General features: G+C 31.4%; 1 protein-coding gene across 1 annotated transcript in view; it reads left to right on the forward strand.

The window, feature by feature from the left end:
* The window catches only part of CNTN2 (contactin 2 (axonal)), a 47,107-nt gene extending 26,717 nt beyond the window's left edge, over positions 1–20,390 (forward strand). The window contains exons 10-20 of the mRNA XM_051209812.1: positions 297–782; positions 1,299–1,517; positions 2,725–2,882; positions 3,872–4,105; positions 4,968–5,129; positions 5,855–6,019; positions 7,292–7,580; positions 8,975–9,631; positions 13,262–13,946; positions 16,728–16,999; positions 18,549–20,390. Coding sequence (XP_051075274.1) covers positions 297–782; positions 1,299–1,517; positions 2,725–2,882; positions 3,872–4,105; positions 4,968–5,129; positions 5,855–6,019; positions 7,292–7,580; positions 8,975–9,631; positions 13,262–13,946; positions 16,728–16,857 — 3,185 coding nt within the window. The 3' untranslated portion in view covers positions 16,858–16,999; positions 18,549–20,390. The remainder of the gene's footprint in view (positions 1–296; positions 783–1,298; positions 1,518–2,724; positions 2,883–3,871; positions 4,106–4,967; positions 5,130–5,854; positions 6,020–7,291; positions 7,581–8,974; positions 9,632–13,261; positions 13,947–16,727; positions 17,000–18,548) is intronic.
* Positions 20,391–21,146: the final 756 nt, after the last annotated feature.

The raw sequence follows: 21,146 nt of genomic DNA on the forward strand, positions 1-21,146 counted from the left end.
TCGCTATTTTATCATCGCTAGCCACACACCCGTTAAATTTTCGTCTTAGGAATAAAGGTTTATTACGAGTGGTCAATATCTCTAAATTATTATTTTCCGCATACATAAACTTCTTTAAAAGAAATTGGATAGCCGTTCTCTGTCAGTATGTTATTAAAAAACTTCAACTCCTTTATAGTATCATCTAAGTAGATATTTTTTGCTCTGCTTGCTAGATACCTAACCGGATTTCTCTTGTTGCCAGTGCATACACTTCTATAGCTTGATATTATTATCTTTGTTTTCATTCCTTTTAGATGAATTCAATTCTGCTTTATCAAAAGTTACATTTCCTTTACGTCATCATAAAATTGATTTATTTAAGGTGGAAATCGGTAATAAAAAACAATTGACATGTTTATCACAGTATAATTTAGATCCATATCACCAAATTGTTGATGATATTACAAAAACTCTGCACAATTTATTACCTATTGGAAATAGTAATAGTCTATCTGAACGTTTAAATATTTCGTGTCTTTCAAATTTGATTCATGTAAAATGGTTGAAAGTTGACAGCTCAAATTCATTATTATCAATGAATAGTAATATTAATGATACCAATAACCACAATAATAATGCTTCAAATCATAAATTACAATGTTCTACACTGTATATAATAGATATCAATGTGACTAGATCAACTGATTTTGGTTTATACAGTTGTAATATATATTTTGGTGAACAGTTAATATATGAACGTTATTTCGGACTTATGGAATCTGTTATTTCATCGTATTCATGTAAGTTATTTCTCTCTTTTTTTATTATTTACTATTGTATTTTAAATAATTTACATATCTGTCAGATAGTTTCATTCATTTCATTTATATATGCAAAAACCAGGTTATTGGTTGACTGTTACACTTCAATATATTTAAATTTTGTTATGATTCTAAATTGAATCCATTTAGAAATGTCTGTTTTTTTACAGGTTAGCACATCCTTAGACCTCATCTTTTGTTTAAATAAAACATGAAGCGATAGATTAATGGAAGGATAATTTTTCTTTGATTTTTTATTGTGCTTCACATACATCCCGATTTTACCGGGAAAGTCCGAGGAGATGAAAAGACAGACCTATAACTAAATGATGAATCTGATTTTGGTTTTATTTATTTTCTATTTATATCTTTTTGTTTGTAATTGTATATAGTGAGAAGAATTATTGTAACTTCGATACAAGTGATTAGTATGTTTTTGCAATAATCTTTTTAATTAGTTCCAATATTTTTTTTCTTATCCTTCTAATCTTTTAGTGAATAACGATTTACAGTTTAACTATTCCACTAATAAATTCACTGATCTTCATCACAGAAGCTCTAACAAGATGGATAGTTTGTTGCATAATAGTCAAGTGACTAATCCTTTTTATCGTACACGTCGTAGTCAAGAGCACAGAGTTAATGAATGGTCTTCATCTTCTGAACATATCGGTTCACTGCCTTTGTTAAATTTATCATTTCCAAGAAGTTCATGTAAGTGGGTTCATTTTCGTCTGTATTATCGTTAATTCACGTGATTATATTTCAGCTGAGCAGTGATTTATATTTACTACATATTTATAGAACAATCAGCTGTCCCAGCCATAAATGATCTGATAAGCTAATTATAGTTTAGATTTCTATTTATGCATGAAATAATATCATATGGAGTAGATAAACAACTAGTTTTTTTTTAATTATGTTGTTGAAAGACATTATAGCTTAATAAAAATTCGGTTTATTTATCACTAAATAATATTAACTAATTCTCGACATATTTCTGACATACGTATCTGATGTATGCCTGGTAGATTCAAGAACTAAATTATTGATCATTATGATCAATAGCTCAGATATTTTCTTTGATTGCTTGCGACTAATTAATCAGTGGTATACTGTCAATCCTAACATATTGAATTTGGTTCACAGTTGAAATTTTGTTTGACTTATTTGAAAAATGTTTCAACGGATTAGTTCATTCGATGTAACTACGTTGTAGCTGACTGACTGATGCACCTATTAGGATGGAAAGAGTAGTTGGCGAGTAAATTGTTCGTCCTTATGTCATTTGTCATTTCAGTTTTGCGATCTCATCTGAATAGTTTTCATAAGATCAAACATAATTCTTCCTAGTTAACATATATATATATATATATATATATATATATATATATATATATATATATAATTACGAATCGACCGGTGTGTGTTCACTTCAACCTATTGTTATTTAATTTTTTTTATCGTTTTGTTGGTAGCCCTTGAAAATTGATTGAAAAAGTCATCAGGAACTGAGAGTAGGCTGAAAACATTTCGTTCAATCAGCGATCATAAGAAATCCCTCAAATAGTTCTAGATAAACAACGGTTTGTTTATCATATGTTTATTATATAATTGACAATTTTTGGAACTAAATTTAGTTTGTTTGCAAAGCTTTCCGAATATCAAAGTCATACATTGACCTATAGATATCCTTGTTTTATTTATCTAAACTGATCTTCCTTTTTATATTTTTGACTTTTTATCGCTTGTTCAAGATTGAAGTCTAGAAGATTCGTTAGGAATTAGATAGTTAGAAGTCAGTGTTAAGCGTTTATTTATTAGACGCGTATCACTTTTTCACTTTCATTCTTTAATTATTTTTATTGATTGTGTTTTGTATTAATTCCTCTCTCTCTCTCTATCCTGTTCATTTTCTTAGATGAACATTTATATAAACCGAATGCGACAACTGTTGGTGACAATTTAGCTGTACTAATTAGTTGGAATTCAATAAACTGTGATTTTTATCGTATTGTTCTCAGGTCACATATTCCAGAGTCAGATGGCCTATTTGATCGGTCAACAATTGATGAAACAGTTAGTAGTAGTCTATCTGTATTATTTATTTATTTATATACGTATGTTGTTATCCATTGTAGTTATGATTCTGTGGATAGGAAGGGGTAAGTGTCTATATGGATACTTATAGGATGTTAGTAATGTACGTGGTGTGAAAATGTAATTTTCACGAGGTTAATTGATATATCCTCTGTATGCTATGAGGTTATGACTGCCATCCTTTCTCCATCCATTTCAGTATAAGCAGCTGGATTCTATCACTAGCACTCACGCTTAGAATGTGACTCCACACTAAGTACACGAATCTGTACCTGACAAATGTGGTAATCATGTTACTGTTGATTGGCAATCATCTGCCTCTTCCGAGAGCATTTATTTCACACAATTCTTTCTTTCGCTCTTAAAAATAATATCAATTTTTTCCTAGTAACACTTGAATTAGTCTTTGTTCACAATATATGTACCACTTTTCTGTTTACTGTTATTAAAGTGAGTGTAGAATCACTACAATATTAGAATCATACAAAGATGCAAGTTTCCCTGGTAATTTTCATTATGACCTAATGTCTCGGGAAGAATTATTGTCTCCGTGATCTAAGGACGTATTATTCATCACGGAATATCTATGTCGTTACCATAATCTCATCTAAGATAGTGGATGTGCTTTTGTATGTGGCGTATCCTATACAACAAGAAGAAACAACTGTTTAGTCTCTGATTTTTAAAGTTTTTTTTTAACCAATATCAGTTCATGATACAAGATACCTTCATAAAGTCCACTCACTGAAAATGTATTTAGGGACTTTATTCATCTATATTCTTGCTATCTCTTCAAAGTACTTCACAAATCGTATACACAAAGTCAGTTTTTATGTATTTTGAACAATATAAATTATTGGAATTTTTAGGGATCTGGTTTTTTTCATTTGTATTGTATAATTAACCACATCTTAAGTGAACTTTCAGTTTACACAGTGTTATATCCTTATACTTCGTTTACTTTCTAGGTAGAAGAATGTTGTAGTCATGACATAGCATGTTGTTTGAAAAACAAACATTTCTACTTGACTAATCGTCATCCTGGTGAATTGGTACCAGGTAAAAGCTATCAATTTCGTATAAATGCTATTAAACAAATAAATAATGATGATCGGTTAGTTGATAAGAGTCCATGGTCTGAAACTGTTAGTTTTCAGCATATTTCTAAAGTTGCTCCAGTCATTACAGAAACTGAACGATTGGTAAGTTTTATATTTGTATATTTAATCCCTTACTTTGTTAAGTTAAATTTCTTTACTCAAGTACTAGTTTTGTGTTTGATTAAAAACATATCCTTCCCGTTGAAAAAAAACAACTAATCTTTGTTGGATGAATTTCTTTTCATCAATCAATCAGCTAATCATAATCAAAAATAGAACATGTCATAAATGTGCTTCAGTCCAAACTACTGCACCATATCAACAAAGTGGGATGAAATCATGATGTCCTAGAATATCTAAATAGAAGTAGCAATATCAGTGATGGTACAGAACGATTAGGAATAATGCGTATTCATTCAAAAGAAATGAATGAAATGTGTTAAATTTGAAGCTGGGAATATAAGGGAAGACAAAGACTAGGTAAATTTGCACCACTGTGATCGAATTTGGACCATGTCATCGAACGTTTCCAGCTACTCTTCACGATAACCATGTGAACCTCAACTAGGTAGTTTGTGTCCACTAGCCTGGATCAGACAAAGAACCAATAATTTCATGAATATACACAATATTTTGATCTAACCATTCATAGCTTTCCTTCAAAATACTGCTATACCAGACATTATCCATCAAGATAGATGCTGTTTGGACATGAGTTATATATGTTCTTACCATGTCAGTCAGTCTGGTAGTTGTTGATAAATAAATTCGTAAAACTAACCACCATTATGTTGAACTTAGCAGTTATGTTTGATGTCTACACCTTTCCGAATGACAGAATATGATCTTTTTCTTACTTTTAAAACTATAAACAATCTCCATTAGAGCCATAATTTCCAACATTATGATTCTTGTCATTTCTGACTCATAGTTCTTATTAAATACATTACTTTTTATTTACTAGTCGGATGGTGGAATATTAACTCGTTGGACATTAGCTACATCTGCTGTTGGATTCCCTATTGATCATTTCCTTCTACTCTATCGTCCAGAAGAACGTTCAGCCAATGGAAGAATCACTTATAATGGATTTAAAGCAGTTTTCGTTGATGGATCTAATGCTACAGTAAATGGAAATGTTCTTTTGTTTTTGAATCTCGTGGGAAATATTTTTTGTTAAATAAGAGATGTTCATGTTATTGTTTATAGTTCTGCTCAAGTGATTAATGTTCATGATGTTTTCATAGATTCCTATTTCTTTATTTATGACATAAATATATTTCATTAGTTCTGTAAAACAAATAAGTCTTAATTGGCTTGTCCTACCGTAGGCTGTTTGTTAGCTCCTGAGTGTTCCACTTAAACTACAGATCATAACATAGGCGCACTAGCTCAACGTCGATGGACGGATTTTATAATAGTGAGTAATCAAAGAAGGCTTATGTGCCATTAGCCTTTTACGGATCATCGACTTTATATAAACTATTCTGGTGTGAAATTAGAATTTCTGACCTTTTTAAGTTAAGCTCAGTCTTTGTCTGTCTTCTTAAAAAGCTTTCTCGTGAAAGCGGTGACAATTTGCTTTTAAAGAGGTTTTAAACGTTCAGCTATGTCGAAACAGTTCGAAATTGGGGGCAAACTATCTTCATCCTTTTCTATTTTACTTGCTCTCAAATTGAAACATATTGAGATCTGTCGGCGAAAAGAGATTTTTTTGTCATCAATATTAACACACAACAAATTTGTCATTATTACAAACAGAATGAAAACCATTTAATCTCAAGTGTAAAAAGATGCAATTGCAATATTAATTGTTGTTATTCATCCATTTGCTTTATTTAATGTTTTTAGGAACACAAGCTACAGGCTTTAGAATCAGGTAAAGGGTATCAAATTGTGGTTTACGGCGTGTATACACCTCCTGGATTCGACCCACAATCGACAATTTTCACAGGTGGATTGAATGGACGAAAAATTACTCAATTCAGTCATGAAGTGTTTGTAAAGCCACGTTCAGTATGTTTTCTAGTATTGGTTTTTGTTCGTGCTTTTTTTCTCAATGCCTGTGTTGGGATTACATACATAGTATTTAAATGGAAATTAATTCTGCATAAACCTTAATGATAAATGTGTTTACATAATATGATCGAAGCACTTTAGTGTACATTAAGTTGCTTCAAAAGTGTACTAGATATCCTGTATTGGGTTTAAATCCTAATGCGAACAGCACTGAAATGGAGATGGGTCTTGTTGGCAAGTCCAAAATAGGACGAAACGCGCTTGTTAGATTCCACCGCTAGACATTATCCAATTGATACTTATTTTTGTTACTTTAATTTCTGCAACATTGATTGACGGTTGATCAAGCTCACTCTATTTTAACCGATTCATTTCCGAATCGCTTTGACGTTCATTATGCCATTTATATGTTCTAGCAATTAATGTATCTTATTGTTTCCTATGAGAAAGAAAAGTTACGTATGTTTGTATACTTTAGAAAATGTATCTATCTGTCGGTTACATTAATCATATTTGATTGGTTTCTGAACAAGTAAACCTAACATGATATGGTCACATCCTGGATTAATATTATTATAGGGATATTAATGGCAATTACGATACAGAAACATACAAGTATAAATATTTTCTTTCAACATCTCACTGATTCATAGGATTTTCGAAAGATAATACTTAGTCCGTAACTATTAGAAAATAATACTTAGCAATAGTGTGAGTTTGAAAACCTTGATTCCAAAACAATGGTGCACATGGGCTCCAGGGTCCTGAGGTAACAAATGGTGTTTGAACCTATTGTTGTTCATCGGCTACCATGAGACTGCATCACCTAACGTTGCTTGACTGCCTTGTGCATTAGACCTCTAGGTCAAAGGCTCAGGGAGTGGCCCTCTAAGCAAACCATCTGCTTCTGTTTGGGCATGCGGACAGTACTCCAGCTCACACAAAAATCGAATGACGAAGTGTGGCGCATATATATTTGGTGCCTCTTTGTACCAATATTTATGTATTTAAATAGTAACAATAGTGCAACTCATTTCAGATGACTTAAAACCATACAGAAAAAATAATTATTAGATGATTTATGTTAATTCGTTAATAAATCGTTAAATATATGGTTCGATAAGATTGATTCAACCACTTGACAACAATATTCCCACTTTGTAATGAAACTTTCTTTCTGCATATGTTCATAGATTTCTTTCTATTTTTACATGGGAAACTTTTCAATAAGAAAATTTCTCCTCTTTCCTTTTTCTCTATTCTTTTTAGATTTCATTATCTACAAATGAAAATTTGGATAAACACGATTCATCAGCTCTACGCTCCATATCAAAATCTCGTGAATTATACAATGCTAAAAATGTGATTGCATTTAATTCCACTGAATCAAATCGATTAATGTTCTTAATTTTTGGTGCTTTAACTGGTGTAATGCTTTTAATTATGATCTGTTTAGTTGTATTATGTGTATGGCGTCAAAGACGACGTGATAAACATTGTTTAATAATGAATAATTCTACTAATGGATGTAATGTTATTTCTTGTAATTCTTCAATGAGTAAGTGTAAACAATTGTGTTATGTTATGTTTTGTTCTGTATTTTATTTATTGTTCTTATACATCAATGTGTTGATTGGGAACATGTGTATGTATATGTTACAAAACCTGATCACTTGCTTTATGGGTTATTTTAACAGCTGTTTAATTATTTTCCACCACTTTTATACTCTTTTGTACTGTTGAATACTATGTTTTATGTTAGGTATGATGGTAATTATCAGTTGTATATCTACATATTGGTATATATTAAATCTGTGCAACCTTATTACAAGTAGGATTGGACAGATTTCGATGAATAGTTTAAGTTATATTTGTTATACTGGCGCTCTGTAGAATGTCAACTGATCCTACTGTATCATTGAAGAATAATAGAGGTAATTCAGTCAAGAAAATTTTGTTTTAAGTTGTACAATCGTGTTTATAGTTCATTATATTTGCTAAAATAGTAGTCTGAAGTGGAATAGAATAGCGTTGAATAATTATTTTGATGACTGTTAGTTAACCGTAATTACAACTTTTAATTATTTTAATTAGGACCATGAAATGGTCAATGTTAGACCACCATTAAAAATCTGGAATCACTGGACGGCCGTTCTGTCCTGGTATGGGACTCCTCAACAGTACTCATCCACGACTCCGCACCTGGAAATTGAACCCAGGACCTTCGGTTACGCACGTGAACTCTTAACCCCTAGATCACTGATCCGGTATACAACGGTTTTAATAGTTATCAAGTTGAAAATTGTCTTTACCTTAACACTTTTCACTAACCGACTATTACGTAACAGATAAAAAATTCACCATTCCAGTAATGTGTTAATTCATTTTCCTTGGCGTTTAGTAAAAGTAATTGTAGTTACTTAGATTCTAATCAAATAATGCTCACACTTTTTAGTGTCAACATAAATGATAGTTAGTTGTTTGAACTAAGCTGCAAATATTGAGCTGCATATTTTTATTCGTTAAAGTTTCTTTGTATTCCTAATGAAACGTTGAGTAAATCACACTAAGAATGAGTTATTCTTTAAGAGTATACATTCTTTCCTTTCATCTCAGTCCGTTCACCCGTTCTCGATACCGTTTAATTAAACATGCAAATAATATATGCTGTTAAGTTTGTCATATTTATCATTGCATAACATTCATACCAGACACATAATATTTATTTAAATATCATATTTCTATAGTCTCATAACTGGGACCATTGTGCGTGTATAAAGCATTCAACAATCTTTTTAAAAAAAATCTCAATCATATTGTCTTATGTTAACTTCCATACAATATCGTAGATAAATTGGTGTATGTGTTGGTTTTCTTTAAAAATAAAAACAAATCACTTAAAACTTCCTTTTTCACTATTGTATACTTGCATATTGTTTTGCTTCACCATAGATACAGTTGACAAAAGTTTAAAGAAGACAGATTTCAGTGGAACTGGTGGGTTTTTACTCGATAATTTGAATGCTGCCAACTTGATGACTTCATCTATTACTTCTTGTGGGAATCAAATGGCTGATGTAAATGACAGAACAAATTTACCACATCAACGTTCTCGACCACCACCTATGAGCCCTGCACCTCCACCACCTTCACATTTACCAACATCATCATTTAAATATTTGACTAGGAATGAAAATTTCGAGTTAAAAAGTTTGATGTTAGACAGTGATAGTATTTACAATCCTCGTCAATGTATAGATATGTCTAAATCTGTTTTCGTAACTTCATCTAATTTCTATCCGAATAACCTACCATCAGCAGTAACATCTCTTTCATCTTCTCCTGTGTTTCATACAATGATGAATTGTAAAGGTCATAATGTTGTTGTGAATAATTCATTTCCAAAGTCTCACTTATTATTAACAACATCATCGTCAACAAGAACTTCTGTTACTGTTGGAGTATCTTCCAATAAGTCTATCGGTACAGTAAATCGTATAGATAACTTAACCAATCATGAAATATCGAATTATTTACTACAATCTGCAATATTAAATGGTTTAAAACGTGAACCACCAAGTGGCGGTTCAGTGCATGACGGTACTGATGGTAAGAATGATTGTTTATTACTATTTTTTCATCGTTTAATTATTCATTATTTATCTATCTGTTTGCACATTTATTCTTGAATAAGATTTCACTTGAATATTTCTGTTTTCTCAAATCTTACTCTTTTTGCTCGACAGAAAATAGTATGTAGCATACTTGAAGGTGTAAGGCAAATCATTTATTGATTAAATTTCGAGCATATTATTTGAGGTTGTTTATGTTAAATACTATTTTTAGTTCATAGAGATGCAGTAAGTTCATGGTGTCCTAGAATATCCATTTAAGTGATATTTTTGTACAATTCTTGTTTATTTGAGTAAATAGAATAGCATCTTCATTAGAAATCTAAATTGCATTTTTCATTATTGTCTACTTTTACATTCTGCTACACAAAATCTTGGATACATTTCTTTATTTACAATCCTAGTGTACAAATTGGTTGTGGATCTATTGAATTATGCTATGTAATAGTCTAGTTTCTTTTAACCACCATACACTTTATAATTAATACTTTTTATTCATTACTTGAGGTTTAACCTTACCCATCTAGTCGCTTTACAGGTGTGTTATAAAATTAAATGAAAGAATAGTTTTATCATTATTTGTTCAACTTTTGTGTTCGAAATGATCAAGTGACATCAACGTTTGTTTCTAATTCCCATCTGGATATCATTGATTATTTTTATGATTATCAAAAGCAAATAATCTAGGTCTTATTCATAGTTGTTAAACCAGTATCAAAGTCTTTTACAATTGTTTCCGTCGATCAAGCAATTTGATCAATACTCAGTTTATTAACTTTTTTTTGATATCTTATTCCACTAAACTGCCAATGTTTATAGTTTACTGCAGTTATTCTGTCAAACATTCTTACATATTTTTTGCCTATATCATACACAAAACTAGATGATTGTCAATTATTGTTGAAAATATTCATTGATTTGTAGAAGGAGAATTTCTTGTAACTCTGTAGAATTAGGTTGTTTCATTTTTTAACTTTTTAAAATTTGAGTTTGAATTACAACTAATTGAAGTTGACGCTAACAACTGTTTTCTATTCATTCTTATCACACTAGAATAATTTTTTTCATGGTTGTTAATATGTTCTTATTGTTCTCTTTCTTTCTTTCTTTCTTTCTCTCTCTCTCTCTCTCTCTCTCTCTTGCTTTTCATTCAATTTTTCATTATCTTCTTCATCAGTTATGTGACGGCATTTTCTCTAGAATGTGATAGTATATTTTTTTTCTTTTTTTTTTTATTCATGTTCATTTTACAACCTTTTATTATTCCAATCTGTCTATGTACTTTCTTCAATGTACAATATCAATTGTCTTTTATATAGAGAAATATTTTGTATTCACAATTCCAGATATCTTAGGCTTTATACATATTGTGTTTTAAGTATGCAACATTATATATTGGAACTAATAAAGATTATTAGTAGTTTGTGATTACGTAAGAATTGTTGACCTTTTCCCTCTTTTTATTCTTCATAGACTACCCTGACTTAATATATGAGATTGTCTTGTGTAACTAGTTTTCTTCCTTTTGTATTTGTATTTTAATAAATGTACTTCTGTGTGTGTGTGTGTGTGTTTTGTTTCAATTGTCATTGTGAATCCTGTCACAAGTTTTTGAATTTTATTTTCATATCTTGTACTTCTCTTTTTTTACTCTACGTTTTTCATGTAATGTAACATTGAATGGATACTTGTTTTAATTTTTCCCTGTTGTTTTTGTAATTTAGGTGAATACTTACTGTTAATTATATACCTTTCCTCTCCCTCTCTCTTTTTTTCTCGCATTCACGTCAAAGTATTCCCTTGTAGTTTTATTTTTTCTTATATTCTGTGTAATGTTGCGTATTGTTTAAATTTTCCTGTTAATGTTCGTCAACACCTATGTTTATGTATGAGGTTGTGAATAATAACCGGTACTGTTTGAGTGAGTGATTATGGTTCTGCTCACTCAATAATTGTATTTTAGTACTTATAGACAGTTCGATTATGTAACTCCTGAACATTTAATAATCGAATCATTTGGCTTATCAAGTTCATTAAATCCAATGCATAGTTTTGTATTCGAATCACATCATGAGATTTGCTTCGAAAATGTGATAGAAAACAGTCCGATAATAAATTGTGTTGGGTTGTTTGTATTTAATTCAAATATATCAGCGGAAAAACCAGAAGTGAGCAATATTGATATCGACCTGAGCCAAATACATCCCAAGTCTTTGAGTGAGTTGATATGACTTAGAATAAATGACTGAATAAGGTTATTGTTCAATAGACGTACGTATATACAATCTTACACAGAAAAAGGTACATGGTTAAAAGTTTACAACTAATGATGTGCATAAGTAGTAAGATGAAAATGAATCATTTGTTACATTCTGTCTAATTATTACGATTTGTCTCAGTGAGAATAAGTGTAGAACAAGTTACCACTTACTTAATGAGGACTAATAATGACAATACTATTCAACTGCTTCAACCATAACAGATGTCATATTTTTTTAAATCTCGTTAACAACTTAGTTATTGGAGTTTTGAGCGCTTTCACCACACGAAGCCGTCTACTGGACAGAAACTACTAAATTTACATCTTCATATTATAATGATAGAGTCATATTAAAATTGTCTAATAATTTTTCTGTGTATTCGTTTATTTTTCGAATAAAATCATCCGTTAGTGGTTAACCTTACACGAAGTATTTGTCGACAGTATTTTCTAATATTACGCATGACTTATTAGGATTTCTAATACCCCCCGTTTTATATCTGTTATCTTATTCTTAAACTTGTTAAGTTCATAAACTGTTTCTCTTCATAATTTTATCAGCAGATTGTTACAAATATTGTTTAACATGAGAAATTAATATAATATGTGAGTATCAATGAGTACAATATGTAAGATAACAAAAAGAATCATTTTGATCCGATCAAGTTAGTCACATGCAACGCAGAACATAACACATCTGCATAAGTTTAAATTATCTTACCACATAAGCACAACGCGATAAAATTATCAAAGCAAATCCCAGAGGAGTAGAAGTTGCAACGATTTAGATATAGAAAGAGAAGAAAAAGTATGAGTGGATTTCGGGATTCAGGTTCGAAAAGAACACAAAGAATAAAATCAAATACACAATTGTGAACGATTCTGAGCCATATAGATTAAAGTCTCTAATCGTCAGTTTCTTATTTAACTCAATTAATGAAGAATCACAGAACTAGTCTTTAGGTTTTATCAGCTTCAGAAATCACTTAAGTTTATATATCTTTAGTGAAGTTAAGTTAATGACTGAGTGAAGTGCGACACAAATCATTACATATGTATATAATCTGAAGAGTTAAAATACTTTATTCACCAAAATCAAACGTCTTGTTTATATTCTTTCAAGAAAAGTATAAAACAATTTAATGTTTTGTGTAGTATAAATTAGTTTAATGTAAACTTCACTATTATTACTATTTAGATAAATTTTTTGTACATTTATTTATTCTTTCATTCAATAACCATTTAATAGTCGATTAACATAATGTTCATTCATGTTTTCCGATATTATTTTCTGGGAAATTCGAACTTTCGCTTATTTTTTTTCTGGAATTATTTATTTAACTACAGATGAATCTGTTTTACCTTGTGACAAAAATCCAATAACCAATCTGTCTGAATATCCTCATTCTACTGAATTCTGTTCGTATTCACATCAGAATCCCATTGTATCTCATTCTTCACATCATATTGATGCAATTAATAATAATGTTCATGTAAATAGTAATACTGATGGAACAAATCCAATTATTGTAGTTCCTAATAGAGAATTTAGTTTATGTACAAATAATAATGAAAAATACCAATCAATGCATCAACAAATTGATACACATTCTAATCCAACTCATTGTTATCATTGTCAGAATCATTGTAATCCATGTGATAATTCTTGTTCATCGAATATATTTGTCAATGTGGACCATATGATGATGAGTGAAAATTATCATCATCAACAATATCCATCGAATATTATTTTTACATCAACTATACCAAATTATGATCCTGGTCTACTCACTCCACCATCTCCGGATATTGTCAATGTGAATGAAGTACATGATAATAATAATAGTAGTAATAATCATAATTATAGTAATAATTATATAACAAATATGTACGATAATCACCCATGTCCTAATGTAGTTCTTCGCACTAGACGTCGTCATCCTCGTTCAAATTCATGTAGTTTCAATCAACCGCAACAATCACTTTCATCATCATTTATTCACCCTGCAATGATTACTAGCTATAATAACAAGTAAGTGATCAGTGTTAAGTTTGCCAGTTCTCATTTCTTCTGTTTTTTGCTATTGTTCTATTGTCGGCAGAAACTTAGTTGAATAATTCGCTCTATACCCTTAGCTAATTAAATTTGGAAGTGCAGATCATTTGATTATAACTAAGTGGTTGAAAAGTAGCATGTCCACTTAAGTACTTGAATATTATTGGTCCAATCTTTAAATCTGTCGTGGGTATCCACTACTAAGGAATACTCAGACCAAAATTAAATAGGCGTCTAGTGCTTTCTAGCTTTTGGTTGTACTTTTTTGCGATAGCTTGTGGTAATTTGATTCCCTGAATACAGGGTGAGTTTTAAGCGAACTAGGTAGACCAACTAGTTAATAAACAACAATTCAATGATAATCTCCTGTGCGATTGAAGACCAAGAGATCAGTGACTCAGGGATAAGCTTGATATTTAAAATTTCAAAGCTACTATAGAACAGCTTTATTCACATGACAAGAAATATGACTGTGAAACACAATAAGAATCAAAAAGTAGAAGTGAAAACAGCCAATCTAATAATAGCAGAGATTGGTAAGTGATTAATGACGATATCTTTACACATCAGAACTATTATTTATTGACCCACCAGCATTCTCCATCTAAGCCTGGCCTGGGCAATCCTTTTCATGCCTGCTTCCAATTCTCGGCGCAGTGTGTTCTTCGGCCTTCCTCTTTTCCGTTTCCCTTCACGATTCCAAGTTAGGGCTTGCTTCGTGATACGGTTTGGTGATTTCCTCAATGTGTATCCTACCCATTTCCAACGTCTTTTCTTTGTTTTCTCTTCAGCTGGAACCTGGTTTGCCCACACTTGATTTCTTCAATCGTTGATGGAGAGACATCTGTGGCAAAGGTCTGTGTGTGCTGCATCAATGTCCGGTTGATTCACTGGAGTTATCCTATTCAAGAGTTTCTCAAAGTATTCTGCCCATCTGGTCCTCTGTTCTTGAATCCCAGTGATTGTCTTGCCTTCTCTATCCTTGACCGGTCTCTCGGGTTTAATATATTTCCCTGTTAGTTTCTCTGTTGTGTCATATAGCCGTTTCATATTTCCTTCTGTTGCAGCTTTTTCCGCTGTCGTTGCTAGTTCTTCCACGTATTTCTGCTTGTCAGCTTGTTTGCTTCGCTGTATTTGGCCTGCGTTTTGGCTTTCTCTGTTCTCGTTAGGTTGTTTTTAGTTGCTGTCTTCTTGTTCTTCCATTCTTAAATCTCCAGGGTTTTAATAGAGATTCATTGCTTACGGTGATGCTTCTTGAGGCCCAGCACCTCCTGATGGTGTTTCTTTGATTCCTTTCCACTTGTACTAACCAGTAGTTTTCTCTTCCTTGAGTAGATCCTGCAAGGCTTGGAATTTGTTGTTGAGATTTATCTTGAATTCGTTGAGTTTGATAGTATCTCGAAGGAAGGCAGTATCGAACCTTTTTAATGTTGTTCCTGCAGTTATTCAGTGTTTCTTTAGCTTCAGTTTCATCTTGGTCACAACCAGGTGATGATCTGAAATTATGTCAGCTCCTCTCCTGGTTCTCAAATCTCCCATTGAGTTTCTGAATTTTTAGGTGGTGCAAATATGATCGACCTGATACTCCGTGTGAGTTTGTGTAGGAATATTGTGCCGCCAATGACCAATTTGTTGATTGCACATAAACTTGTAAATCTGTCACCGTTCTCATTCGTTTCTCTCAGTCCCCACTCCATGTCGTCCCATGATATCTTCATACCCGGTTTTGTCCATTCCGACTTTGGCGTCCAGGTCTTCCATCAGGATGATGAGATCATTTTTTGGGCACTTCTCTATGATTGATTGTATCCTCGAGTAGAACTGACTTTTATTGTCTATATTGCTATCATTAGTGGGTTCATAACATTCATCGGGATTCCCTCCTTTGTTTTGAAGGATGCTTTGATGATTCTGGATCCTGTGACTGCATTTCGTGCTTCTTCGGGCAGCATTAGAGCAAGTGCCTGATTGTGTGGAGCATTGCCCTCTTCATGACCTGAGTAAAGCAGCATCTCTCCCGTATACCACCTTTTCCTTCCAACTTGTATCCATTGGGTTTCAATGTTTCCGAGAACCGTCAAGTTGTATCTCCTCATTTATGTAGCTATTTGACTGATCCTTTCAGTGTTCCGCATTGTTCGGGCGTTCCATGTTCTCATAAAAATTGTTGCCCTGGTTGTTAGAAGGGGTATCGACCTCGTGACTTCTGAAGAATTTTGTATCTCACCATGTGGCATAATTCTTCCTTGAGCTCGGAGGGTACAGCTTAAATGGTTTTGTAAAAATTATAATGTTATTCCGTTTACGTATAATTTTTTTATGGAAGGTCGTTCTTTTAAACCAAAATATGTAAGCTAATAGCTTAAACATGTTTGCAAAACATAACATGTTGCTGATAAATAACTACGATTTGTAAAGTCTGTAAAACACTAATGACCATATCGGACTTTTTTGTACGTGATGGGGTTGCCTACCCCTTGCCCAACCCTCGTCCTTTACCCGGGCTTGGGGCCGGCAGTAACCCTAGGAGAGCTACAAGCGGAGATACGAATGTCATCTACATATCTCTAAATTATGTTCCATACAATGAGTCCTAGTTTTCCTCAACGAGATTTTAAACGCCTAAGAAACGATTTTTTAAAGGTTTTATTTTTGTAGCTTTTTTCTTCAACGTTAATATTTCAGCATTATTGAATATGCCATCTGTTTATTTTTGAATCTTAACACAAATTTTCTTTCTTTAAAACAAATTTCCAGTTCAGAAAAAAACGTGAAATATTTCGGCTTGAGTCAATCAATCAATCATTATTGTCATCGTAATCATTGTTCAATTCCTTGTGTCAGTAATTCACAACAGAACTTCAATGTTTCTTTATCCAAATCGTAATAGAAATCATACCAATAATTGTTATCATCACAGTTTTGTGTCGTCCTTCTTTATTATTCTCCTCAGGTTTACTAATTTCAATCAAGTTTCAATCTGGAAAGAAATGTTTTTTACGTTTCTTTTCTAATTCAATTGTTTTCAGGTAGATGGACAGGTTGTTTTTCTCCTTCCAATTTAATGTTCGTTTGCCCCTGAATATGATTATTCATGAATAATTTTAGGTATTTAATACGCACAAATCTTTGAAATGTTGACTTAAACAATTTGTTGTTTGCATGTCGAGAGATACTTAGAGTGTTGTCTCAGCTATTAAATCGTAGGTTCGAACTCTTCTCCTATCTTGGTTTACCCAAGCGGTTAGTATCGCTAGCTCTCACACTTAGAGTGCTACTGAAATTGAAGTACACGAATCTGTTTTTAGTAAATTGGTTAATCATTCAGGATAGATTTCATAGACAATTTTATTTACAAATATACGGAATCTGGAATATACATCGTGTAATATTATGATATTCAATTTAGCCGTTTCATTAAAATAATTAGCCTGAAGCAGAACTTCATAAAATTGAAATAAATAGAGTTATTGTAAATAAGTTAGTGTTCTTTTTCCTAATTTTTAATCATAGGTTGAAATAAATTTACATCTTCTTAGAATGGATCCATTAGATTATATCAAATCACTTACTTTGTGTTAACACCTGTAATTTGTGATATTTACTGATCAAATGTGTTGTTCATTGTGAAAGTTTGAAAACATTATAACCTAAAAATATTTCTATACTCCTCTAATGGACTGGATTAAACATAACTTTCAAACCTAGTCAGTTAGTTCCATTGTGGATTATTATTTTTTACAACTCATTTACCGGGTACAGACTTCGAGCTACTCTTCAAGTATCAGAGTTGATTATAGATGTTAATTGTTCATACCGAAAACGTTGAAATGGGGTATCGAACCTGTGATTTAGTAGCTGAATGTTGAACACTCCAACTATTGACCTCATGATTCATCTTGGATTGGTGTCAATTTGAAAACTGTTTAAAAATCAGCAGCAAATGAAGATCTATTTATGATGATTTTAGTTAAGAACTTTTCAACACTGTACACTTACGCATTTACAGATAATACAAAGTTTTCTACTTCTTTTGATCGAGATATTATAAGTCACATAATCAATAAATTGAAACGTGATTTGGTTATGTACTGTTAACATAGAACGATGAATATGAATTAATTACTATCAAACTATTGCATTTCAACGTATTATCTAAAACTGCTTTGGTGTTCCCTTTATCTGATCACTAAAATGTATAGTTAAATCTGATATGAAGTCGTTGCTGAATACTTTCGAAATAAATACTCTAAATTATATCAAATCATGTGTTCACAACTTTCTACCTCAGAATAATTAAGAACTGATTTTCTGAACTTGTTATATATATATATATATATATATATATATATATATATATATATATATATATATATATGTCTGAAATTTGTACTAATGATGTCGTCTAGAAGAACGATGAAAGCTCTACGACCAAACCATCCAACTCAGAAAGTAAAAACCTCATCAATAATATATATATATATATATATATATATATAAAATTTGTTTTGGCATAGTTGATCGTTTTTCTTTGATTCCGCTTTTTTTTTTTACTTTTTCTTAATATATATTTGGCAGGTATTCATCTAATATTCCTTAGAAAACAAAAGTCAATGTACTCAGGAAATTTGTAGTCTGTATCTTTTGTACATAATTTTTAAACTTCTTCCATCTTTTAAAATTGTCATAGTCTTTTTGTCCAAAGGTTGATCGAATCTGTTGAAATTATCAAGCAGTTATATACATATACATTTAAATATAATTACCTTTTAATTTGTTTATCATAATTGATTAGATTTTGCAACCTTTTTTTTTATTAAAAGTAATCGCTTCTTTTCGTTTGTTTACTTAATTTTAACCAAATTTATCTGTTCCATTTTTCACTTACTCATCATAAATATAACAACGTATGTATAACGATTAGTAACTTAGGAGGATACAACAATGTTTTATAATTTTTTTCTCCTTTTTTTATTTAAAAGAAAGTCATTTATGCTTCTTTTATTTTTAAACCTGGTAAATTTAAGTGTACAGTGTATATTTATTTATTTTATTGCAATTATTATATACATATGTATTGTTTATATTTTCTAAGTGCATTTCTTGTTCAATTCAAAACCAGAAAATTATGGTTCATGCTTTGTTCTTTTTTTGTTTCCTTTCCCAAAGACAAAAACTGATTAATTTCAAGTGTCTTGTTTTGCTTTTTTAGTTACTAATCTGTATGTAATTTTGTAAATAAAATTTCTCTACTATTGTCTTGTTTTTTTGGTGCTCGATTATTTTCTTTCGTTATGTTTCGTTCGGATCATTTGTCTTTTGATTTATCTCTGTATACTTATTTGTAAAAATGAGTATAACTAGTATATTCAATTGAACTTTTACTCCATCACTCTGTGTCCTTTTTTATTGATCGCAAGTTTTTTCAGCCTTGCTGTAAATAGGCAGTATGTTATATATCATCGCGTCTTGAAGAATTACCAAACAAAAAAAACCTAGATGATCGGAATTAGTTGAAATGTTTTTTTTTCAATACGACGTGTCAACTGTGTACTTGTATAATAATGAATAAATAGCTCAGTTGATTTTTAGTCGATCGTTCTTTTTTAATAATCTTATTTAGATTCTAGTATATAGAGTAAGTTGGTTGTTCGTTCTCGTTGTCCAAGTACCCTAGTTACTGTTATCGTTATCGGAATTATGCTTATCTATTTGTGTGAGATTGATTGTATTGTTAACAATGTATCCTCTATTTTCTTTGAATAATTCTCGAGTTCACAATTGCATTGTATGCAAATATTTTTTCTGCTTTACGACTTCTTATTTTGATTAAAAAAGGAACCTGCGGAAAGTCGTTTTTCGTTTCTCTACATATATAACTAGTGCGTTTACAAGGACGAATACATGTATACATCATTGTGTACACTAGAATACACAACATATAGTAAATCGTCTTAGTGATAAAGTTTTCATTTGTCTTGCAGTACTTATCAAAAACACCGTGATAGCTATTTGACGAACCGTTATCACAGTAATTTGAATTTATAAGTATTGTACAGTTTCACTCTTTAACAAGTCAATGACAAGTTTTGCTTCTGATGTGCCAGAGTGGTATCCACTTAAAAAAATTATTCTTGGGAACTTGTTTGTTGTTTTGGTAGTTCCACTTTTCCCTGTAATTCGTGTTAATCTTTTTATATGCACTACTCTTTTTAAAGGTTCGAGTTAGTCATGTGCGTATATAAATACAGGAAGAAATAGCGACATAATTTCTCTTGAAAGCTCAAATGTTATTAGTTAATTAAACTGTAGACCGCCTGAGTGTAAAATCAGCCTGGGTAAACAATACATTATGACTGCTCAGTTAAAATCTGAAGATTTATTATCTCTTCTGATTGCATCATGTTTTACGTTCTTGATTGACTGACTAATCAGAGTAAATGCATGTCATGATTGGTTACTGTGTCTGTATACAGTACAATTACGATGTTTCAGCTACACAGAATGTCAAAGCTTCCTGCCATTGACGATGAGGTTTGCTTTTTTGTTGAGACATCATATTTTACTGAATGTGGGGACTCATAATTACTCAGATTCTGTGTTGAAATGGTTCTTTCAAAATATGTCATGCAATTTCAGCTAATGGTTTTAGCTACTCTCAAAGTGTAAGTAGTATGGTATCATATTAAATATATTTGCTGTACTCCATATTTACAAATCAGTTCATCTCAACATATAGCTTTCTGAATGCACTATCAAAACGCAACGACTTATGAAATTCTTTATTTCTAGGTTGATGAGAGACTATATCTGCAATTTGATTACAAAGGGGTTATTTACTTAAATGTTTCGTGAACTGAATTTAGTTTTAGTTACTATAATGATATGCGTAAATGCTATTGACCTATTAATGATTCAAAGTTACAGGTACCGTCTTAGTTTGTTTCTGATATCCCAAATTATGTTTATAAATTACATAAAGAGTTGAGCATGTGAACTGTGTGAGATATTTGACATCAATAATGTTTACACTGTCAATAATTCGAGACCAACACGACACACTTGCATGCGAATAAATCACGCAGGATTTATGAAATTATCATTAATTACTAGTCTTACTAACTGCGCTAGTATGTGGCTTTTTGTAGTGGTCTAAGGACGTTTAGATGACTGAAA

Source organism: Schistosoma haematobium, chromosome 1, assembly GCF_000699445.3.
Source record: "Schistosoma haematobium chromosome 1, whole genome shotgun sequence".
NCBI classification, from domain to species: Eukaryota; Metazoa; Platyhelminthes; class Trematoda; order Strigeidida; family Schistosomatidae; genus Schistosoma; species Schistosoma haematobium.